Here is a 27058-nt window from a genome sequence, read left to right on the forward strand (position 1 = left end):
CAGAAAAGTTGAGTGCCATATCAAGGTGGAGCAACTGCCAGGCGTAAAGATGCTTTGTACATACCTTACCTACATATGTACATATGTACATAAGATCCTTAACCTAGCAAAATATAAGGTAGAACTATTTATATATATGTATGTAGGTAGAAGCTTTAAAAAGAATCGAAATTTGTGTTATTGAATTATGTATTTTATTGCTTTGCACTGGTTGCTAAGGATGCCAGGTGTTTTATAAGGACTTTTTGTACCTCTATATAACATTGTTTTTTTTTTATTTTTCGTGTCGGCAAAAACAATATAGGTCCCAATTCTAATACATGTAGGTATAAGTGAAAAAGAGGGTTTAAAAAAAGGGAGTATAGTTTGGTCCACTGAACAACCAGAGGTAACACATGTACCAAACAAACTAAGTATTTTAATTCACGGCATGGCAAACACACACCTGTATTTTAGGGGCATATGGGAAGTTGATATATGTTACTAATAACAGGAATTTATATAAAACATGTTTCTATGCCTTATACGGCAAACATTATGAATTGTAATTGTTTTGAAAATGTTTTTTTTTTTTTAATTTTATTTTTTCTTATCCTGCTTATTTGATCTTTTAGGGTAGGTGCACTTAAGTAATAATAATTTGTTTTCACTTTGAAGCTATGAGCTTTTGTTAAATAATTTAATATGACAACATTTTTAAAGAAATAATAGGTATAACTTTTTTATTTAAAGCTCTTTCATAAGGACTTTCTTGACAGCACGTTTTTTTTTTTTTTTTTTTTTTTTTTAATCAATCAATCTGAGATTAACATTCTCTTTTAGATTACATAAATATAAATAAAAATAACGAAAAAATAGTAACTTAGATATATAATAAATATTTAAAAAAAAGTACAGAAAACATAAATTTGACATATGTATATATCACAATAATTAATTAAATAACAAAATTAACATTAAATGTTTTTTAAAAGTTTCTCGTGAACTGTGCATACAAATATCTATCTTTTCAATTACAGCATTGGTTTCTCTGATGCAACGCATAATCGGTACATTTCTACCATAATTACTTCTAGAAAAAGTCTCCCTTAAATGAAAACCTATACGAAGGCCTCTACTGGGAAAATAAAATTGTATTTGCTCTAGCAAGTAAGGACACATAATATGACTACTTACTATATCCTTTATCATCATAATAGAAAAATACTTTCTTCTGACCTCAAGCGTTTGCATACCAAAAAGCAAACATCTCACATTATATGCGGGCATAATAATGTTCCAATTTAGCTTAAAAAAACAATATCTTGTGAAACTTCTCTGAATCCTTTCAATTCTCAATGAATGATTTGCATAGTACGGATTCCAAACCACACAACAGTATTCCAGGGTAGATCTCACAAAAGCCATATAAAGAGATTTAAGAGCATATGAATCGGAGAATTCTCTAGTGTTCCTTTTTAGAAAACCCAACATTTTATAAGCTTTATTAACTATATAGTCAATGTGACTACTAAATGTGAACTTCCTATCAAATATGACTCCTAAATCCTTCTTTTCAGTTACTTTATCTAGTGTTATATTATTTATAGTGTAATCAAATACTATTGGTGCGACTTTCCTTGAGCATATAAAGCTTTGACATTTGGCTACATTTAAGAAAAGAAGATTTTTATTACACGTTTTGGACAAACTGCTGTCAAATTTAGCTGCTAAATAATCATAGTCTTGCAAAAGTCAGCGGAGTTGTAAGGAATTTGGGTAATTGGCGCCTGACTGCAGTCAATAAAGTCACACTCAATCAACTTAAATTGTGTGGTTTAATTTTTGAAATAAAAATTCCTTAGTAATTTTTAAAGTTCTGACTTGAAATTAATTTATAAAGTAAATTACTGTAAGTCAATTCATCTTCAGTTTGACTTTTTAAAGCATGTGATTTTATTTTACTGAAACTATTAAATTTGCGTCAGTTTTGAAAGTCCATTAGTCAATTAGTGGTTATAAATAAATATGCATATGGTGTTTGTAAAAAAACAATTTGAGTTACTCAAAGAACACAAATGACTTTTTAGAAAAGGCTTGACAAAAAAAATATCTTTCCTTTGAAATTAAGTTCATTCAGTAAATATTTTTAAACTTTACAACTCTAGAATAGAACTATAACGTTTAATATTAGCCGTAAAGCTTATACAGTTAAATTGTATAAGTAAAGATTTCATCTAAGGATTTGTTTGTGAACGACATTCACCAAAAAATAGTTTTCTGTCAAAAACAGCTAGCATTTTAGAAACTTTAGTAATGCTTTAAATTATTTTCATAAAATTTGTTTCTGAGAAAGAGCAAATATTCAGGTTTTTAAAGAAAAACCTTGAGTAAGAGATCGTTAATTTTATATTAAGTTGCCTTCAAATTCCTGAAACTAGCCTTCAATTCCATCTTATTTTTGTGAGTGAACATTGAAGTGATTTTTACTCGCGACACATAGGAACTATATGGCAAGTACTGCATTCGTAAAAACTTTCGAATCAATTACGATGGTAGAAAAAAGTGGATCCGCTGCTACTGTCAGTCATTCTGTCCGCCCTGACCTCTACAACTTAAACTATTGAAATTAAAGCTTTCAGCCGATTAGCTTGAGGCGTTTGTTTTTCATTTTTTTTAATACGAAAAAAGAGCAGTTTTTGGTTTAAAATCAAAAATTCAATTTTTTCAAATACGAACAGATTATTTTTTTGGCTTCTTTCTACAAGAAAAACATATTTTGGTATTTGAATGTAAAATATATTTATAAGCATTTAATAACTGCATACCAAAAATATTTTAAAGACCAAATTTAAAAATTGTATATCTAAGAATGCTATGAAGAAAACACGTTCTAATGATTTTGGAAAAAAAAAATTAAGTTAATCTAGGTTTTTTAAACAATAAAATGGCATTAAAATTTTTGAGAAAAAATTATTTTGCAGGTAAATTTGAAAATCTTAAAATGTAGGAAATATTTTTAAGCTGAATTTTTTTGAAGAAATAAACAAGTTCTATGGACCTAGTCGTACATTATATTTCTTGCAAAATTTATTTGCTGTTGAATAAAACTTTTAAGATCCTAAAATATTAAGGAAATCGATTTATTGAAGTGAATATGCTTTAGATGTTCTAGAACTGATATTAAAACACCAATTTCAAGAATAAAAATGTCCCAAAAACAGCAAAAGTGACACATTTTGTCAAACTATTAGCTAATTGAAAATAAAACAATGCAAGTTTCATATCTATTAATAAAACTGCTTGGAATCTCTTGAGAATTGAAGTGAAAAGATATTTTGAAAAGTGTAGTTTGTGAGTGCTACACAAAAGTGTCTTGCCAACTTATTTGTTTATTTTCATTTCTTTTTATTTTATATTCAGAAAAATTATGAACTTAAACTTTAATTATGAACCTATTTCCTTAAATTCGAGAGTCCAACATTTTTCACTCTTCAATTTTTAAAATTCAAAATACTTTCTAGCATAAGCTTCAATTCACGAGTAAGCAGACTGATAGCGATAGTAATAATAGACTCCAAAAATTCATTCCGTAAAAACTAAATCACAAAAAGCCCGGAAATTCTTGATATCAGGTTCTTTCTCATTTTCTGGGTTTTTGAATTTTTGTAACGTTTTTCGCATTGATAGAAATGGCAGCAAAAAAGAATACACCTTGTTTTTGAAAATAGCTAAGTTTCAAAACAATTTCTTACATTTCTACGTGAAAGCAACAAAAACCCTCTAACTATTGTGTTTTGCTTATAAATATGGCATATTTAGAAAACTGTTTCAATCTTGAAATGCTTCCCTATGTAAAGAGTCCACCAAATTAAATTGTTAGATTTTAATTTGCTTGACAAAATAAAATTAAAGTTGTCACTTAAACTTTTGAAATGTGTACATTTAGGGTTAAAAGTCATGACCCACCTTGCTCTATCAACAAAATCAAAATCCACCTTAGCCCATTTTACGGTAACCAAAATCGTTGTGCCAGTAATGCGTTTAGTTCAGCTTCTCATGTTATATCAACTACTGCTGACCCTCAGCTTCTCATATCGGGCCCTTTAAAAGCTACATACATGTAGTTTGCCAGTGAAGTGTTTTTTAAATTGGAAGAAATAGATTATTTAAGAGGAATATCTCTTTAGTATGTGAGGTAAGATTTAAATCTCAGTTAATTCACTTAACTTTGAAAATATGATGCAACACTGCATAAATTTACCACACGATGTTTTTTATCTTTTTAGGCTCTAAAAAATCCTCTTAATTACGTCTTTTTAAATTGGCTAAACATTTTATATTTTCATTATAGCTTACAGCAATTGCTCAAAACTTTATTCAAATTATTTGAACGTTATTTCCCTGAGTATTATTGCTTAAGTCTTAAATCTATTGATTTGGTTTTCAGATAAACCCATAGTAATGAGATTTATTTACAAAATCTTTACTAGGTACATAATCCAGATTCGGTTGGTTTACTTTGCAATTATCACTTCCCACTTATATTTATAGTATTGAAAATGTTAAAAAAATCAAGATACGAGTACCTATAACTCAGAGCTTTTCAAAATTTACAGAATTTTGCCCTCTATGGCGTATAGGTATATACGTCTTAGATTAAAAAAAATATTTCGCTCATAAGATTAAAGATGAATATTTTATACTTCTTTTTTATATTATTTTATCCAAATCATAAACAGTCAAAAAACTTTAACTTAAAACCTAATCTCTTTAAAAAATAAAATAAAACATAATATGAAAAAACACACCAAGCCAAGTTACCAACTACCGTCGCTCGCTTGTAATGTGCAATCAACAGTTCAGCCGGCAACAGTGAACATGAATACTGAAAACACCTAGTATCAACGCAACAGCACAAAGTCTACAGTCAACAAGCCCAACAAAAAGACCAGAACAGAGAAAAATCCTTTTGAAAAAAGTGTTGCTGTTGCATACACTGGTTGCTACAACTAAAAACCCATATTTTCACCCCCTTTCGAGCCAATCTTATAAAACGTTCATAAACGGCATGGAATAGAAATTGAAAAATACGAAAAACTACAAAAACAACCCCTTTTACGAAACACACAATACGAACAACTGATTAATCTGAGCGAGTCAACTAGTGGGCTATGTTTACAAACGTTGAACAACCAAATTAAAAGGGGAAAATGTTGCTGGCAACATTTCTTTCGTAGCTACAACTTCTCTATTGCTAGTGCCCGTATAAACGAACATCCGTTTGTCAACTAAAACGAATCAACTTGTTTCACAATCAACACAAATTCCAACAACAAAAAAACACACAACCTTCATCATCATCATTATCATCACCATCATCAATGGAATGCAACAGGAAGAGAGCAGCAAGCAGCAACACAACATCCTTTTCCCCTACTATATCAATTCAACAACAATACACAATAGCAACCGCACCAGCTGCATGCAAACAGCGAGAGCTGGAATCGAAACAGGATATTTTCTTCCGTTCTGGTTTCTCACTTAATCCCCCTTTCCGCACATTTTGCAATGCGCTTGTGCCTCCTAGAAAATGCAACAGTCAGACGGAACGTGCGAATGTTCCGGCCTTTTGTTGATCATCCAACCATGTGCTGTTGCTGCTGCTTACTGCTGATGCTGTTGCTAACACACATATCCTGCGGCGACGGCGGCAGCACCCACAGAGAATATTCCTGAATCGAAACGAACGTATCCTTTTTCCTGGTTTCATTCTTAATACCGAGCAGGGGCAATTTCCTGTGTGTTCTCCCAGCACATGCCCATTAAAGATTCCATTTTTCCACTGTTTCATATCAACATTCTGCCATCAAATGTTGAAAGAAAGAAACAACCCCTTTAAGAGCGACTGTTTAGCAACATTCAACCGAACCCTCACAAGTTGCTTCAGAAACAGTGACTGGTTTTTTCGTTGATGGTTTGGTTGCTCCTTGTTCGAGAAGGGGATGAAAAGAGAACGAGTGAAATTTCAAATTCAAATTGGAACTGGAATTGAAATTGGAGAGCTCTCGCGGCAGAGACACCGAACTACCACTGGTTGCGGCCTGGGTTTATAAAAGCCACTGTTCTTTCGGTTTTGGTTTTCAAAGACCTCCAAGGGTTGCTTACGTTCGGTTCGCATTTCTCTTCTCTCTTATATAACATTCTCTTGTACGGATCCTTAAGTTTTTTCCCTACTTTCCTTTTTTGGTGTCATCAGTTGTTATTTATTGTATATCTCAACTACTTTTTTATTATTTTGTACAGTTATCCTGAGTTCGGATTTGATATTTTTCAATAATTTACAAAAAAGTGTTAAAAGTTTTCTTCCTTATAAACAAAAATAAAACGACAACACGCAACAACAAAACATCATAAACACACTATAAATCCTGCGTTTTGCTATTTTTCAACATTTACACACTTGCCATCACAGGACATTACTATTCTACAAACTTAGATATTGTGTTCAGTTTTGTTAAGTTTAATTTTTGTTGAAACAAAAAAAAAATACAAAAAAAAAGTTTCCAAAGGACCCATCGTTATATTAGAAATAAAAATACTAAACAAGGACGAAACTTATATACGGTGTACTTTATGAGAATTAACGGATTTTATTTGTGTCGTCCGAAAAATTATACAACGAAAAAATAATTACAAAAAAAAAAGTGTCGTGAACTTTACAAAAATCATTAAAGGACTTGAATCCCTGTGAGAACGAAAATATAATAAAAAAAAAAACAACGAAAAAGAAAAATAAACAAATTTTAAATGCCTGAAGGAATAAGGAACTCTGTCCAAAGAAAAAAACGGGCACAGGAAGTAAAAATGCAAAAAATCCTACAAGCAAAGTAGTATTACTCTCGGTCGGTATTCGAAAGAAAATAAAAAGAAATAACAACTAAGAAAAAGAAAAAGCTAAAAAAAAACGAAACGAAATTTCTCCCCTTCTCGATGTTTCAACGATTTTGATCCTGGAGCAGGAGCCAAGAGTACAAGCGAATCCTTCCTTTTTTTATTCGTTTAATCCTCTTACTCCTTTTTATTGTTGGTTTCGTTGCATTTCCTACTACTACAGCTTTTTGTCTACTCCATCGCTATTGCCATCATCATTATTTAATAGTTTTTGCAAGTTGATTCTTATTTCTATAATTATTATAACATGCCACGCTGTTTAATGGCTAAAAAATGGAAGGCATATCCTTGGCCCGACCGAACTGAATCCAAACACATAAGCAACAGCATCAGCTGCAACAACAACAATAACAATAATTCACAAATTTTGGATGACGAGGAGGACGATTCCTCATCCGAGTGCAATTTGCAAATTGTCATTGAAGAAAAAATTCCAACAACACCAACAACGAATCAACAAAGTGTGATTGTTGATTTACCAATAAGTGTTGATGACGACGAAGAAATTGATGTTGTTGGTGATAATACATCGGCGACATTAATTCATGGAAAACATCAGCACCAACATCAACATCAGCATCAACAACAATTAGATCAACGCACAACATCATCAACGACAACAACAGCATCAGCTACAACAGCAGCAGCATCTTCTACAACGCCATCTACCTGTTGGGGTCCATCTTCACCAACAGCGGGCGCCACGGCACCTAGTCCACCTCCCCATTCACCGGAAGCTGCAACGCGTGGTTCAACAACTTTATATAATGGTAAGTTCCTCTTCCAAAAATTTAACAAACCCTCACCCAACTATATGACTAAAAATATAAATCCTAATTTTATTCCAACAAAATCCCTACTACTCATACGAACCTAATTACTCGACTTGAGGACTAAATTTTCATTTGTCAAAACTCCTAAACTTCCAAATTGATATCTTTATTCCTAAGCCTGAGCTGAGCATGAGCCTATACCTACTTGTATGAGTTCGTGTGTTGCCCTCACTTTCGAGTCGAGTCTCTGCCTTTCCACTTTCGTGCCATGATTTATGATTGATATATCACTTGACAAAAACATTAGGGCGCACCAGTTTCCTCATTTCATCTCTCTCGCCATCACTTAACACACCACCATCACCAGCTCCAGCTATGGCTCTAGCTCCAACGCCACCCATCACTCTAGATTTTCTGTAGCATCATCCCCATATTTCTCCATCATAAACATCATCTTTATCAAATCTGAAAGGTTTGATTGATGTGTGGCCCTCTTCTTCTTCTTCGTATTTATACATAGCTGTATATTATGGTGAGGAGGTGACTTGAAGCTCTCCTAGAATCATACATAGCTCCAGGATACCAAAAACCAACGAACCAACTTCTCCTCTTGTCCTTCATTATTAGCGTTTTAAGTATATGGTTCACCTTTTTCACTTAACATCAGGCACACACCAGTAGCTAAAGCTACTCGTATTCTTTTTATAGGTAGGTCTAGGTATAGTACGGTTATGGAAAAGATGGGGTTTAATTATTATGGATAGGAGTCAAAAAGCAAAAAAAAAATTAAAAGTCAATTGGCTTGACATGTTCATTTTAAACTTTAACGAACGACGAATTTTCATAGAGGACCATAATTTGTCAAAGTCCATAAATTTAATTTAAATTTTGTTGAATTTACTAATTTGTTGTACTCCTGAATGAGGACAGAATATTTTTATATCTAATTGGACTTCTTGGAAATAATATTAAAGAAAATAAAGACACAAGGTTAAATGCCAAAAATGAATAGAATTAAAGGTCTAAAGTCTCAAATATTTTATTTTATTTGCAATTTTTGTACTTTTATTTGCTGCAAAATTCATAATTATTTAAAGCTCGTGTTGTAGGTTGACTAAATGTTGAAGTTAAAATAGTATTTTAGATATAAATTTTATATAATAATAAAGTTTTAAGTATAAAAATATTTAACAACAAATTGGAAATAATTTTTTAACTTCTGTTTAAAATTCTATTCTAAAAACTTAAATAAAAATATAAAAAAAGGAAAATTTTGTATTTTAGAAAGAGTTTAAAATGTTAAACAATTTTTTTTCAATTTTCTGACTTTACTGATTTAATACCTAGCTGGCACTTATGGTGTAAACATAATATTTAATTTAAAATAATACAACAAAACAACGGAATACAAATAAGCAAAATCATCTATTTATAAACTAAATTACTCTTAATTCAAATACAAATTTATATTCAAAAAGATATCTTACAAACATCACCAATTTACTTTACTTAAAAAACTCTTAAAAAATAATAATAATAAGGTTAAAACTTACTTAACATTCAATTAGAATAATTTACTGAAAACGAGCAAATGTTTAAAGTCCCATAAACTTATACAAATAATATTTTTTAGGATTTTTTAAGGCTTACATTTTTTCTTTGGACATTTCTTAAAGTTACTTAAAATTATAATTTAAAATTTCCTTTTTACTAAGTTATTAATTTATTTCTAATACTTGTTGTTTCTATAGTTCTCTAAGTTTTGCCTTATTTTTATATTCGACTGCCTACAACGAATTAAATAAAACTTGATATTTTCACTTTGTATTTAGACTTCGTTTTAATTATTGAATAGTTTTAAGTTAAAAATAAAAATTATTTTCTTCAAGTTTTAAATACATAAGTCCAAAATTTGCTCAAGCTTAAAATTGTTATAAAAATTCCTGGATATTCGAGTATAAAATTTTGGTCATCTCAATGCAAGAATATGGTCTTCGAGTTAGTTTTAATTTCAACAGAAAAATTCAGATATCATTCAAATTCAAATATATTGCATTAAGAGCATTTTGAAAATACAAATATTTCGATTTCTCGGAAAAAAAACCTTAACTAGTTAAATTTCACATAAACCGACTAAAAAGTTATATGAAAAAATTTAATTCAAATATTTGTGCATTTTTTGGATTACTTTATTTATTTTTATTGGACGTATTTTTTTCAAATTTAAATAAATTATAGACTAGTATGAACAAATTTGTTGGCAGGTTTTTCCCAACAAATTTCTTACATTTTTATAATATAATTGTTATTAGTTTAGTTTTTTTTAAAAAAGACTAGATTTATACTTTTTCCAAAACATTAAGAAAAGTTTGCATGTATTTTCTTGATAAGATTTATTTTAATTTCACTTATTTAATCTTCTAAGTTATGCTTTGCTCAAGTAACAAGCTTATAATTTCAAAAGCACAATAATATTCAAACAAAATGAGGTAAAAAGTTCTGATTTCTTAAATATCTCTCGGTGTTTTGTTTTGTTCAATGAATTCAAACATTAAAAAAATAAGCAATTGCAACTTTAAACAAAAATTAAGAACAAATTTAAATTATTTTTGTTTTATACAAAATATTTTTGTGTTCAGCACTGAATGATAGAAAAGACAAAGCTGATGATGATGATAAGCTGATGAAGTAATTGCTTATACAAATATAAACTACTCTTTATTTTTTATCAAAGGTTAATCTATTAATCTTTTACTGAATTAACTGAAGATTTATATTAGAATTGTCAAAATAAATCTAAAGACATGAACACAAAAATAATAAACCAATAATTATCGCAAACAATGAAGCTTTGCCTGCTACAATTGCCCATCTAAACTACTGTTTAATTTGGTTTTGTTAACTAATTTGACATTGAAAATGTTTTTGTATCATTTAATGCTTTGGCTAATGAAAGATTGTTAAGATAAAACTATATTTATCTTCAATTTAAGAATAAAAAGAAAACTAAAATATGACATAATGTCAAATATAATGACAGTCAGTTGTGTTTTCAAAACATGTCCTTTGGAGTTTATCCTTTAAATGACAATCAACTTGAAGAGACAAGCGTAGAATGACAGACAGACAAAGGAGTTAACAAAACTTCAATAAGAAAAAAATGTAAGATCGAATCAACTTTCACTTCTCTCGTTATTGTTCATCATTATATGATTAATTAATATTTCCATTTCCTCACTCTTGTGTCATGTATCTACTGAATTACCAGTCTTTTTGTTATTTTATCCAATAAACAAGTTTGTTGTTGCTGTTTGTTGATTTGTCAGTTAAAAGTGCTATATGTACTGTAGACATTTAGTACGTATCTATGTACATATATATTTTTACCATGCCAGTACATGGTTTACCTTGGTTGACTTGGTTTACGAATGTACTTGTGTTGTTTCACTTAACAGGTGACTATTAGTATCACCCTTTTATTTAATTTTGTTGCAGGGTAAATTCGACTCGAGCATTCGTAGATAGTTATACAACTTTTAAACCGTACCGTATACAATATCTAAGTACTGACACTGACATGTATTTGATTACAAATTATCTACTCTATCTCTTCCTCTAATTCCTATCCTCCACACTATTTTTTTGTTGTTTCGTCTTATTCTTATGTATTTTCCAATTCAGTTTAGTTTGTAATTTGACACTCTCATTTCAATTTTTGTCATTTTCAAACAATTCACGAGTATTTTATTTTGCTTTTTTACTTCTCATCCGCTTATACAAGACGACATTCTAGGATGATTCTGACTGCTTCCAAAAGCTTTTACTTTAAGATACCTACTAATTTGAGTTGTTTTATCGAAAATGAATTGAATATTAAAGAGAAATGGAGGAGACAGAACACCCATAAAGAAGAATAAATTAATGAAACAAAAAAAAAAACACCCTCTTAGAGTCATTAATGACACGGAATGAAATTAAAATCGAAATGAAGAACAATTTTGCTAGATAAAATATAGAAAAAGAGAATTGAAGAATTAGAAAGGAGGTGGTGGGAAGTAGGAGGGTAGGTTTTGTAGTTAGCTAACTTAGTTGGTGAGGGTGGTAGTTAAACTTGACTTTAACATTTTTAGTTAGTTTTTTGTTTTCTTTGTTCAAATGTTGAGTTTTTGGAACCTAAAACGTCACGAAAAGTAAGCAGTGTGAAAAATGTTCTTTTCGAAACGATAACATTAAGGCAAAAATGGGAAAAAAAAAACTTTTTAAAATTCGAGCCTACAGCCTTCAATGCTTCAAGCTCACGCGTTACTGTCGCAAATTAGTAAATATGTTTGCCAAAGATGTAATCTTCTGCCAATTAGTCAAGCAATGATTTCCTTTATTAAAAATGTCAAATCAGATCATATTTTAATAAAAATTATAAAATAAAACCTTAATCTAATGAAGTCATATGGATTGAGATTATTACTAAACTTTAAAGGAGTCGTTTTGCGATCTTACCTTTAGTTAAATGTTAACAGATAGTGAAATATGAAAATCGGTAAAAATTATCAAAATCATAAACTAAGTTTTGTTACTTAATAAATTGGCTTGGATGTTTTTGAGCCATTGTTTTTAGCAGTGGAAAGTTATGCTGAAAGTTGTTCATCTGTGGCGTTTCTTTTCTTTTACTATCTCTCAATTAAAAAAAAGGAATATTTACTTAATGAATCGTTTTTAAAACTATTTAAATTAATGTACTAATTTACTTAATTTTTTTTTAAATAATTCATAGTTGATTTGGGTATATTTAGAAGCAATTTATGGATTATTTAGACTCACTACTAAAAATATCCTTTCAAAATAGACCTTTAATTAGAGAATGAAATAAAAAGCAAGCTTAAGCCCCTATACAGAAAAATGAATGAGCATTCAGTGATTTAAGGCTTAGGAATTATTCAAATACATTTTCTCATCTTTAAATATACAGAACAGAGAACATTAAGGGTGTGACGACATTATGAGTGATACGAGCATAAACAAAAAGAAGAAAAACTAAAGCAAAGTTTTATTTTTGTTTTAATTGATGAAAAATTGCTTCCTTTTAACATGATACATAAAAATAATGCCATCGAATTAATTCCATTTTGCGATTATACTTATAGTAAAACAAAAAATGTTTCCATTCCTATTGTTGTGAGTTATTATAGGCAACAACACTGTCAAGGTTTTTTTTTTTTTTTTTTTGTGGAAAACCTTGACAGAACTTCTTTAGTTCGATGAAAATCACCAAGGAAATAAGAAATATTAGAACTAAATAAAAAAAAATCAATGTTAATGTTAATGTCACGCACATAAATCGACAATATGCCATTTATTTTCGCGTAAAGCTTATATACTTCACACTCACTTCTTACCATCACTTTGCTTCAATTCTTTTTCTCCATATTTTGTCAACATGCTCACAAGTCCCTGAAAGAAATTCAGAAACTTTAATATACCTACCCAACGTTAGAATATTATAATCTGTTTCGATTGTGTGATAGACTGGGGGGGGGGGGGGTGAGTAATATTGAAAAAATGTTCAAATATCAACAAAACAAGGAAACTAAATCAAAGTTATAATAAAGTTTTTTTTCCTTTGCTCATTTTTGTTTTGTTTGTTAATTTTTTTTCTTTGTCAGTGTTGTTGTTTCTCTTGTGTCCCATAAGTTATCTTATAAGGAAGGTTTGTTACAGGTAACCTACTCAATACCACCACCTGTTTCGAAGGATAAGAAAACAAAGAAAACAAATCGTCTCTTCATTTCCCTTTACCATCAAAAATACTTTTATTTTTTGGATCTAGCTATATTCGTTTACCCATCATAGATCTTTTCTTTTTTAACTTTTTGATTCAAAATTGGATTTCCCCATTTCGAATGTCCTTAGAATTTAACTTTATTATACTTTTTTTCTCATATTCCTATTTGTGTGTCGTTTTGTTTGTCTGTCTGTCTGTTGTATACATATCTGGATACAATCACATATGTGCACTATGGCAGCAGTGACATTTTTTTAAATGCCCCGTCAGCAGCACAAGTTGAAGAATGAAAAGGTATACCTTGCTTTACAAAGCTATAGGTACCTTTTATAACTAAAAAACCAAAACTACCAACAAAAACCAAATACAACACACATCAGGACAAACAAAACACACAGAAAAAAAAAAAAACGAAGAAAGGGTTTCAAAGAGGATTTTCTTGTCAGTTTTGTATACGGGGAGCTGATGTCTTATAGTTAGGTAGGTATATCTTGCTGTACTATGTGGGGTATAAGTATATTTATGTGTGGTTTGTGCGGTTTGGGATTTCCTTCCGTATCCTTATGTAACTATATATCTTACTTATAGCCACCCATTACATGTGAAAGTATGTTTTGGGGATAGCTGTCTCGTCTTATGTCATTGACAAAACCACTCAATTTCACGGAATAAACACACACAAATCTAAGACTTTGTTACTCATCATCCTGTCAGACTTTTACAGTATTATTCTAGGCGAAATGACGCGGCGAAGGCGGTCGGATGAAAAGGGTGTAGGTATGGCAAAAGACCTTTAAGCCAAAAATGTTTGTAACACACAAATAGAAGATGAAGAAAAAGCCACGAATATCAGAATTGAGGTTGAACATTTACATCACACAAAAAGCAAAATACCTTCCTAGAGAGAGCTTCAGTTCAGCATCCTCTTTTTTGGTAAATACCCACCTATCCTTTCTATAAAATCATTCATTCATTCGTGTTCATCATCTCGTCTTTTCTCTCAGTCTCTTTCATTTTCTTCTGTTTTCTGATTTGATTCTGACTTCATGGTCCTGAATCCTGATGCAACAACTCTTAAGCAGCTGTTGCTTTTATATGTTCTCATTGTTGCATCTCTTCCAATTTCCAACAACAAACACACAAATAAAACAAAACAAGGATTCAATATAAAGTACTTTGCATGTACAATGACACAAGCAGCTATTTTATGTATTAAATTCATGATTCAAAAAAACAAAAACAAAATATGTAGTATGGCGTATAGCATCCCAAATTGGAGTTGCAAGAGATTGGCGAAAGCGAAGGGTGAAAGAATTTTCATGCACATTGCCCCCTTTTCGACTGACAAAAAATCGTCCTTTTGAACCCGCGCCACGCCAGTCATTGCCATCGCCTTTGCCATCCACAGCTTCATCTCCCACTCCTCTCTAGATTTTGTTCCTTTTTATAAAACATGGTTCAGTTTTAAAGGTCCTGTTTTTTGTTTTGTGTTGGTTGTATGCATTTCCCCGTTTATTTGCCATTTTTCTAACCAACATCATAGCGAAAATCTAGTACAAGTAGAAGAAGAAACAGAAGAAGTGAAATGAAATGAAGAAGAGCGGCGCGCGGAATTCGAGCTTGGGAAAATGTGCAGACGACACGACTATACACTATATGCAATATAGGTACCCTATATCTATGTCTAAAACAACAGGACAACAAAAAGAACGATGTTTGAGCATATGGCATTTTTTAACCCCTCACCCTCTCGGCTTAGAGAACTTTTGATGTTTCTTTTTTTTCGTTTAATTTTTGAGAAATAGGAAGAAGATTCTATGTTGGATATTGTAAAGTTATAATATGAAAAGAAAAAACCCTTTAACCCTATTTTTGTACAGAAATTAATGTGTGATGTATGTGTGTGTATATGTGCGTTTGTATAATGATGCAACAAAAAAAAAAAAAACGAAAAGTTGCAAAGGGCATCATATAACATCATTTTCATACAGCACATAGGGAACACAACTTTTTTAAATGTTAAAAATCTGTTGCATACATTGTATGAGATAAGGGGGAGTGCACAGTAGTGTGTGGAGGCTATAGGGCAAAGATAGTGTTAACAGATGGAAAATGTTTCTAGTTTGATGTAAAAAACTTAGTTTTTCTATTTGAAAAACATAAAATATTGAAAAGTTATATCCTAACAAAAAATAATATGTAGTATACATGTAATGGAATGCAAAAGAGGGTACGAAATGACCTTAAATGGTATCCAAAAATTTATGTCGAAAAGATGTTTTGTTAAAGTTAAAAAAAGACTAAATTATAAAAAATCAAGACGAACCATAAAAAACATTCAGGGATACAAAAAACCTTTTGAGTTACACACAGGCATAACCGAAAAACAGTATGCAACAAGTTTATACAAATTTTAATACTATACAAAACTTTAATACCTAAAGAAACATCCAATAATGTGGATATCGTAGGCGTTTAGCGGGTACCGATTTTTTGTATGCTCTTTTGTTAACTCGAAAGCTGAATTCAGCATCTCGCTACAAAGTTTTGTATGCAAAAATGAATTTCTGAAGCCAAAAAGTCCTTAATACTTTTATTTTACTTTTCTTCAAATTTAACATGAGAACTTATGAATTTTCTAACCTTTTTTTTAATTTTTAAAAAGTTTAATTAACTTAAAATATAAGAATGTATTATTTTTTCACAAAACCTTCATTTATTATTTTCTATGCACCACAAAAGCCATATCTAACTTCTAAGCATTAGTTAAATACTAATATTTTATAAGTTTCTATAAGAAGTTTTAAATTTTCATAAGTTTGTTGGTAACTAATTTGGTAAATTCAAGTACATATACATGTAAAGGTATAAATCTTTTATTTATTTTTTGAAAGTTTTCTTCAAAGAAAAAAAAATGGCAAATATTTTTGTTTAAATGTTTTTGTATTTTATTTAAGTTTTCAAAATTTCTAATAAAAGTCCCTTTGCGTCTTTTTAAACATTGTCCTACATCTCTTTTTTTCATGGTATGTACTTACCTACCATATTTTATCTTTCTATGTACTTTCGTTCTTTCATAGGTTAGGTTTATGTATGAAGGAAGGTATTATGAAAGAGTTAGTTGCAAGTTTAAAGTTCATCACATCACAGAAAATATTCTTAATTAAAGAAGAAACTCACACAAAAACTTCATAAAGAGTTCTGGCATTTTCTCTATAGGTTCGTTCTTCGTTTTACTTTTTTCCTTTTTCTTGGAATAGAGGAAGATGATGGGTTAGTCAGAGGTGGTATATGAAGATTGAGTGTGCAAAAGACTTCAACCGCACATCAGAGCATAACATAGAAAAGGCTGCGGAGTATAGTGGGACGGTTTAAATGGATGATGATGGTGGCGGCATGACGCTACTGCTCTTCTGTTGAAGTTCAAGAAAATTCTTCTTTCCAAAGCCCCCAAGGTGCAATAGATGAATGTTCCTATATGTAGTTATAATTGTAGACTATATGGTAGAGCCCACCTCGCATAGTAAACACCTCATTTTGGCAGACATTTTGATGTTTCGCAACAAAAATATCTCCTCATCCAACCAAACTCAAACTCAAACAAAATTCAACTCTTCCATCAGCCTGTTGTCCTCCTGTGTGCTGTCGTCGTCGTCGTCATCTTCTTCGTTAATATAGATGGCGCGCACTTGGGATGATGCTGCAATGCGACAGTCGGGGACACATGTATTTATATAGATACATATAAGGTACTCCATACATCAAGTAGATATACTAAACGTGGTTCTTTCTATATCTATGCACATCAAGCACATATCCTAGCATTGATTATGTCAACTTCAAGGAAGATGATAAGGATATAGAAAAAAATTAAGGGGCTACGTCGTCGGTCCTATATACATATATAAATGGGAAGTAGAAACCCTTTCTACTCATCAGCATCAGGTTATACATCCCATTGCACATGTAGACAGTTATCTAAGCCACAACAAGTCTATATCATAGGCTTATATGACAGGAGATTGCATTTCACCTATACCTGTCTATATAAAGACACACTCGGCGAATGGCTTGAAAAAGCAAAAAACAAAAACTAGGAAAAAACCTGTAGCTCCCCACCTTCTGGGCACATTCAACACGTCTCACAGGATTTCACATTCACATTCGGGAAGAGCAATCCAGGATTTTATTTCATACAAACTTTTTTTTTCTTCTCATTTTTTCCTTCATTTTCTTTTCTCCACGAGTTTTTCTTTCTGTTTGCATTTTCTTCGTTTTGTCCATATAATGAAGACCAGGAATTCTACTCTCTACGTAATAACGTCTACATATAGTTAGATATAGAAATGGTAGGCTTTCTGACGTCTGGGTCCTTCATCCTTATTCATGTTTTTTTTTTATTTCATTTCGTTTGTCCTCTTTCCACAAAGTCTGTTTTTGTGTCGTGTCGAACTGATGGCCAACTTCCCGTAGGAGATGATGATGGTGATAGAGAATGGTGATAGCATGTCTGCAGTGTGTAGGCACAGAATACATATTTAATGTGCGCCCAACTCCTAAAAAACACCCTTTTACTCCTCAGATCCCGATTCCAACTGCAAACCGACCGACAACAACTACGACGACGACTATACTCGAATCGTATAATAACGCCTCAGAAAAACGGGGAACTTCCTTGGCAATGTGCCAATTGTAGAACTTTTGCAACAAAAAAAAACTACGACTGACTATAAGGACTACAGGAAGATGAAAAAAAACTTTAAAAAAACATGTCTCTTTTCCTTAAATAAAAATCAATATTCTTTTATATCAAAAAAATGTATACTTCTCTTATTTTCCTTTAATTTTAACTTTATTTTTTTATTTTTTTCCAGGATATGGTCACGACGTATCGCCAATGCACTTCACTGCGTACCTGCCACGAATGGAGAACGAAGTAACCGTTATCACATCACATCCGCCCCGACCCCCATTGGCGTCACCGACCTCTAATTCCTCTCAATATTCCTATCAGACAAATTCTTCTTCTTTGTCTTCGCCATCCTCACCCTCGAATTCGTCGGATCGCTTTAGTCCGCCTATGATTCGCATTAAGACCGAGTACGACAACGACTTACATCACAATAACAACAACGTTAATAGAAAATCCCTAGCCATGTGCTTTACAAGCACAGGAGCAGCTCTGTCATTGCCTCCAAAGAAAAAGGACATTTACCGGCCGTATTCGCTGGACGATAGGCCATCGGCCATTGATCGCATTCGAACCTATGAAATGCGAATACCGGCTGAGGAGGATTTGCATGCAGCACATGCAATTCTGGATCTGAGTGCGTCAACAGCCTTCCATCCACCAACGCAACCGCATCAGTTGCAACAACTTCAGCAACAACAGCCAGCTCATCATTTGCATCATTTGACGCATGCGATACAGTTGCAACAGCAGCAGGAGGATGACGACGAACGCCCCGATAGCCAACTATCGATGCATAATGGACATGTACCTGAAGTTGACTGCAAGAGTGGTCCCATTCAGAATGAAAACAGCAACACGACGAACATTGGGGCGCAACAAATCGGTTCGTGTTCCAGTAGCCCGGGCACTCCACAGCCCGGTGCCAAGACCGTTGCCTACACATACGAAGCCTTCTTCGTTAGTGATGGGCGTTCAAAGCGGAAAAACGCAACCGATCCGGCTGCCGCAGTAATCGTGCCCGAGCACAAGGCAAAGTACACATGCACAGAATGTGGCAAGCAATATGCAACATCCAGCAATCTGTCGCGGCACAAACAGACTCATCGCAGTTTGGACTCCCAGTCGGCGAAAAAATGCCACACCTGTGGCAAGGCCTATGTGTCCATGCCGGCCCTGGCGATGCACGTTCTCACGCACAAACTCTCACACAGCTGCGGTGTCTGCGGCAAGCTCTTCTCCCGGCCCTGGCTTCTCCAGGGTCACCTTCGATCGCATACCGGCGAAAAGCCCTATGGTTGCGCCCATTGTGGCAAAGCCTTCGCCGACCGTTCCAACCTTCGAGCACACATGCAAACACATTCGATAGACAAGAACTTCGAGTGTAAGCGCTGTCACAAGACCTTCGCTCTTAAATCCTACCTGAACAAACATCTCGAATCGGCCTGTTTGAAAGACGAAGGCTCCTCCGATTACTCCGATCCCATGAGTCCCGAACCACCATCATCGATGATGCTCGATATGGTCAAAAGCAGTCCGATCAGAACAACACCAGTTAAAATCGAAGCCTCCTACGGTGGGTAACAATGTGAGGATACCGTTTCCTCTAACATCAATTCCGATTCCAGTAAAGATTCCTGCATTTACGGTTTTGTTCGAGTAATGCGGTAAGAAAGCTGATTTAAAAAAACAAATGTTAATTTTAAATTCTAATACAAAAGAAAAAAAAAGTTATATAAATTAAATTTTTAAAAAACAAATTTGCAGATAATTAAAAAACAAAACAAAAAATTAACCAAAAAAGTTAAAAACACTCAAATGACAATATATCTTGTATAAATGTATTTAAGTTATTTATAAATTTTAATTTAAGTAATTTTTAATTTTATTTATTTAAACAAAAAAAATCAATTATCTTTTTTACAAAAGAATTGTTTAATTTTTTGTAACACAAAGATCATAATACGTCCATCCTACAACAAAAACAAAACCAAATTTCGAACGGTTCGCAAAGTCAAAATACAATTATTTGTGTAATAGGAGTAATATGTTCAAAATGGCGTAGCGAGCGAATTCGATTTTTGAATATGTGGGGAATTTTAGTGTGTAGATTCTAGTCACATTATTTTTTAAGTTTTATTATTTATTTAAATTAATTTATTTATTGTAGAATAATTTATTTATTTTATTATTTGTGTAAAAATATGTGTTTGTTTTCATTGTGAATACTTATTTATTTTAGTTTTTAGAGGAATTAATTTATTTTTTAGTAAGAGTCCCTTTTTTGTACTGAATAAGAACTCTATGTTAGGCTTTTTTGCGGTCTTTTAGCTTAAATAAAACAAATATTTTGAAGAAGAATGAAAGTTGGTTATTTTTTTTTTCAAAATATTCCATACATGTCTTCAGATTCAATTTGATAACTAAATTTCAATCAAACCAGAATAATAACTTCAAAATTTGGTACAAAAGTCCCAAACTGTTTTATTAATTTAAACATTTTGGGACGAAAATTGTTCAAAACTCATAAGCTTGTCTTAGATCTTGTTAAACTATTAATTTTTGGAGTAAATAGAAAAAAAGTGGTCTTCTATATCGCCCGAATTTGATGACATACATACATTATTTCAAAATAATCCTGGAACAGCTTATTTTTTTCAAAATAAGTTCGTAAAGCACTGCATTTTGAAGACAAAAACAATCAAAATATTCGTATAAAAAATTGTACGAATGAATAAAAAAATAATTTTGTTTTTGAATTTCTTGTGTCAATTTGGAATCGGTCCCAAAATGATTCTATGGAAGTGAAAAAAGGATATAAATTCGAAAAATTACCAACTTTCATCTTCTCCCTCTCTTTCTACCTGAATCTCCTCTCTATAACTCTGTCGCTGTCTATTCTATCACTTACCCTTCTTCTCACCCAAATTTGTGTACATTTGAATTTCATCAAAATAGCAGCAAAAGCAATGAAGAATTTTTTGAAAAAAAAAAAAACAAATTAAGTACATTCTAGTCAAACAACAACAAATAAAATTAAATAATTCTAGTCAAAAATTTAGATGCTTAAGCATAAAAAAACAATTCTTAGACTCTTAAGGAAAATTTCTAGATTTAAACAAAAAAAACTTTCATTTTTCTGATTCTATTATTTCTTCTTTATCTGTCTCTTCATGACAAAAGAATACCAAAACGAAAAAAAAGAAAATTATTCAGTAAAGTGATTAAATGCAACGAAAAACGCAAAAAAGCAACGTTTCTCAAACAACGAATTAGTCATATAAGGAATCTAATATAATATAGGCAAAATTAAAAATTATAGCTTTGTAAGTATTTAATTAAAATAAATATAATAATATTATACAAAAATACATATTATAATAAATCGATAAGCAATTTCAAGCAACGAAAAAAACAGCAATGTAAGATATTTACATGATATACATTAAATTATATATACATCATCTCATTCATTTTCACACACATTCATCTGCAGTTCTTCATATATGACTATATTATTATAGTTATATGAATTACAAACTTAAAGCAATATTATGTATGTATGTATTATACAAACAAAAAATCAATCTTTATATATAGACACAGGAATCCTTTTCGTCAATTAATATAGGAATGAAAGTTCGTTTGTTTTTTCGTTGTTTTTTGTTTCGTTTTTTGTTTTTCATTCTTTTGTCGTTTTTTCCCTTTTTTTCTTGCCTTCACTTAACCTATTAGTCATTTGTAAGCCATTACCACCACCAAGTTAAATAGAAACCCTTTCGACATAGACTCTAATTTCTAGTCCTCCCCCATCGAGAGGAAAAATAAATATTATATTCAACAAGACCGATTCCCGTCTAAGACGGTTGGCATGTAGTTATACGAGTAATCGTACACACATCCTCTTCCCCATATCCTTGTTATTCCCTATGGCTATTAAAGGCACGAATAGCTTTCAAAAAATATGGAGCCTCAAAAATATCCAACTCTTTTCCTTTTTTCCCAAAAAAAAAATATAATATGAACACAATGATGAAAAGCAACCCTTCCTTGATGATGCATGTTTAAAATTAAAATTAAAAATAAAGTAAGGATTCATTTTCCAACCACCCCCATTCCAAATTTCTTCCCCCTCTCTCTTCACACTTTTCCCTTGAAAAACAAAGAAAAACGAATTATTATGATTGTACTTGAGTCTTAATCCGTTTTTAAATGAATTATTCCAGCCTGTGTGTTTGATAAAAAAAAGAGGAAAAGAATAGAGGAGTATTTCAAAAACTCCTTTTACTCCTTTTTTTAGCTTTTTTTTAATGGCCGAAATAGATTTTCCTAATTTCCTTCATTCATGTAACGAGCCATGTTGTGCTGTTGGAGAGCGTTCAAGTCAGACAAAAGGTGGTGGTAGTAAAAATTGGTTAAGAGAGGGAAATTTCTATTTTGTCTATTTTAAACAAACCAAAAATTGCAGCAATTTTCTAGTCAATTACCAAATAAATATATGCATAGGTACTAAAGTATATACTCTCTTCTCTTTCATATCCTTTTTTCTATCTTTTTTATTTTAGGAAATTTCTCTTACTCTTACTCTTAAAAAAAATCTAGTCAAACCCAAAAACTATATATACATAATTATTTAATTCAAAAAAATCTCTATCTCTGTCAAACAGATTGTATAAAATTGTATTTAATATTATTTATTAACAAACAAAAAAAAATCTATTCTATCTTCTTGTACAAATAAATGAAACTCTTTGGAAACAGTCAAATTTTAACTTTAACTCTTAAGGCCCACTATATTCGCAAGTATGGTTTAAATTGCATATACATAATAATTAATATGAAAACCAAAAAATAAGAAATCCATAACTTCTTTGAAAAATCATTCCAACCACATACAAAAATAAATTAGATTATATTTAGAATTAAGATATTAAAATAAAACTATATAAATTATTATAAATATTTAATTTTTTGAATGTCGAGTGTGCGTGTTCGTGTGTGTATGTTTCTTTTTTAACTTAAATAAATTTCTATGCCCTTGTTTTTTTGAAAAATTTTAATTTTCACATTTTTGCGGTTTAGTATTCAAAATAATTTTTTTTTCTCCATGAAATTTCATAAGAGAATTAAATTTTACTTTTGAATCTAAAATGGGATAAGAGTGCAATACAATGAAGTAGAAAAAAAAGTCAAAACTTTTTAGAACAAAATTTTCTTTAAAAAATTTTAAATAAAATAATTTCGAGTTTAGTGTAATTTTTTTAGAACAAAATTAATAATTGAATGAATGTTAAAACAAATGTGGCTATTTTTATTTCAACAAGTACATATTTTGAAAATAAAGCAAAATTCTGTAATTCGAACAGATATAATAAAATAATCCCATTGACACTTTTTCAAAAATAAAAAATATTGATTTCCTTAATTTTTTTCTTTCAATCTAATAAAGATCATATTTGAAAGCTTTTCAGTTTTTCATACATCTAAATATTAAACAACAAACACTATGTTTTTGTCTTTACAAAAGTAAATTCTTTTAAAAGTTAAAGTTTTCCTGTTACAATCTTTGCAACTACAATTTTGTGCAAAAGCTTGTTTTTCTCTTAAGTTTTGCGGCTACTGTATGCGTTATTGAATGAATGTAAGTGTGTTTAATCTTAATCGCACATAAATCTTTGTACAATTTTAAGCCTGTGTGGGGCATTTTTACTCTTCAGTATTTATGTTTTTTTATATACATAAACTTATACCAACGTATTTATTTTCTTCTGTACAAAATCTTCTGCCTTTATCTATCTATTTATTTTTATATTTAAAACAAAGTAAAATCAACTTGTATCTGGATATTAAGCTCTTCAAACAGCATAATTAACCTATAATTTTTCGCAATCTTATTACAAGCAAAGCAAACCGAGTGTTCTCTAGTCATTAGAACCTAACGTATTGAAGGAAAAAAAATAAACAAATATACTTAATCCCCTGGTCAATATACTCACTTTCATAACAACGATTACATCCATTTTCATTTAAAAATAAAAACAAAATATTACAAAAAAACCAATGGTGCTGTTTCAAATTTATTTAAATATTTTTTTCTATATGTAAATATAGCAATATGAAGAAAATTTCCGAATTATTTTTTCTCGTTTTCTCTTTAAATCAATCCTCTCTCGCTTTTATAACTATTATATTGTCATGATTAATATGAAAAGTATACATATTTTTAACAAATTAATCATATATAATCAGCTTCAGTTGATGATCTCACAAACAACAATATATTATTATATTTAATAAATTTTTCAATTATTGCATTTAAAATATTAATAATATATTTACTATAGCTATATATGCATATATATTAATTAAAAATAAAAACATAACTTTCGCAAGTTGATACTCCCTATTTCGTCTAATTTCTAGCAATATATTAAAGCACATAAATTAAAAAAAAATACAATTATTATTTAAATGTTTTTCTTTGTTTTTGTATATTTAAAAGGCAATTAAACGTTAGGTTATAGGTAATATAATTTACATATATTATTTAATTTATTTGTGTATTTAATTGTATAATGTATGATAGTTTAGTTTTAAGAAATCTAAGCTTAGTTTCGTGGTGCGGTGTGTTTTATTTTTAAAATGCACCTATCCATTCATCGGCTAAAGTACCAAAGCAATACTCAAAAAATAAGAATTAAAGAAAAACAAAAACACTCAACCTACTATTCAATTATTAAAAAAACAAAAATTATATTCTTAAAAAATTATATATATATATACATTTTTTGCAAAATTTTGATAATAAAGAGAAAAAAGTTTTTTGGAAATTTGTGTATATAAAAACAAAATAACAATATTCTCTTTTTTTCATTGAAAATTAAAGCAATTTATTAAGGACAAGAAAACAAAATATTGTAAATAAAAATAAATTTCAAAGCAAGTTCACTTTGACATCACACTTTTCAAAGCAATATTTAAAAAGTAATATTTTTTGAAATTTTTGTAAAGCAATATTTATCAAAACATAAACAGAATTATGTAGCAAAGAAAAATATGAATATTAATATTTTTCAATTATAAAATAAGTTTTAACTTCAAATTAAAGAATTCTAGTTATAAAAACTATTATAATAATATGTATAAAAACAATATTTAATCGTGTAGATTGTAAATTATATAAAATAACATAATAAATAATAATGTTTCTTTGAAGCACATTATAAATAAATAAACAATTGACAACATAACAAAATTATGAAACAAAGTATTATTAAAAATTATGTTTAAATAAATTATTTATATACAAACATATTATTATTCAACAATACAACATTATTTATATTACAAACACTCATGCATTGTACATTAACGAAATAGCAAACAAAAAAAAACAAAAAAAAACACAAAAACAAATTTAAACAACATTGGTGTATTTATTTAGTTTTAATTACATTTTTATTATAAAACAAGACAAAAAATTATTCATTTTAAATGAAAGAAAAATTATATTTATTAAAAAAAAACACTACTTTTGTTTTATTTATTTTCTTCAATTGGATTCTTTAAAAAAATGGCTTCATCTCTTCGTTTCTTGTTTTTATGTTTACAGCTGCTGTTTCTCTTTACGGGCAATAATAATACATTTTTTGTTGTTGATGGTTAGTTTTGAACTTAATTTTTCTTTGCTTCTCGATCAAGTTTTTAAGAATTTGAAAATATCAATTCGTTTTTGGTTTTAATTTTTGGCAATATGGCTGCAAATTTTTGCGCATGCGCATTGCTAGTTAATGATATGTTATTATTTCTGTTAAATAGTTTCCTCATTTAACTTTTTCTTTTTATTAAAAAAACAACATTCAAAATACAACAGTCCATACACAAAACTTTAACCTCCAAAAAATTAACAAAACAACGAATATAAATCTTAAGTTTAATTGTTAAGCAGTATGGATATGCAATGCACAATTGAAAAATGTTGATAAATTGTATGGAATAATTAAAAAAAATACAAAGAAAAAAGAAAATACGAATTTAACAGTAAGACAAGAAAAAATCTCCAACGAACATGCCTTTGCGGATGAAACAACTTTGAAAGCGAATAGTAGCACATCTACATCGGACGACACTTCATGCAGAAACAAGCTATGTGAATTCAATGTTGAACCCCGAAATCGCAAACAACTGAAAAGAACTTGCCTGTAATCAATTCTCAATTTTCAATTATGATTAAAAATGTCGGTTATTTCGGATTCAAAAATCCGATATAAATCACCCAAAACACAATATTAATGGATATTTGAAAAAATTGAGAATCAACAAGAACGAACATTTTCATCGAGTTTCTTGTTTAGTTGTTAGCTATGGCAAAATTAAACTGTTGTATTAAGTTTGAGTAAACAAACGAGGTTTTAATTTGAGACGCATTTGAGAGGTAATTTTTAATAGCGATTCCCCTGTCCATCTCCGGCTTAACCTTTAACCTTGCGTTAAAAATATGTGATAATATATCCTTTATTCTATTATTTCTGACAAATAGACATAAAGGCACTTTTCAAAATCTATACTTAGCAATTTAAGGTAACACTGGTAGATTTTTGGATATACATAAATTAACAGAGAAACTATACCTTTATCCCGCCATTGCCTGTCAAAATCATCAACTTTCATCATCACTTAAAACATTAACGTTTTCTATTATATCGTACCAGGATCCAGGTGAATTTGCTGAGCCTAAAAGTAGATATCACCACAAAAACTCGATTCAATTTGAATAGAAAGCCCAATAGTTGCTAACTTTTCAGTTTATCTGCCGCCGATGCCACCACCATCGTCACACACCACCAGCCAGCAGAACCACATCGCACCACAGCCTTTGCTTCC

At 30.4% G+C, this 27058-nt stretch overlaps 1 protein-coding gene across 1 annotated transcript; it reads left to right on the forward strand.

Moving 5' to 3' along the window:
- The first annotated feature begins 6091 nt into the window (after positions 1-6091).
- On the forward strand, positions 6092-21176 carry LOC129944517 (PR domain zinc finger protein 1). Its single transcript, XM_056054002.1, has 2 exons — positions 6092-7703; positions 18360-21176. Exons 1-2 carry the CDS (start codon positions 7181-7183, stop codon positions 19757-19759), a joined length of 1923 nt encoding a protein of 640 aa, XP_055909977.1. The 5' UTR covers positions 6092-7180; the 3' UTR covers positions 19760-21176.
- Positions 21177-27058: the final 5882 nt, after the last annotated feature.

Source organism: Eupeodes corollae, chromosome 2, assembly GCF_945859685.1.
Source record: "Eupeodes corollae chromosome 2, idEupCoro1.1, whole genome shotgun sequence".
NCBI lineage: Eukaryota > Metazoa > Arthropoda > Insecta > Diptera > Syrphidae > Eupeodes > Eupeodes corollae.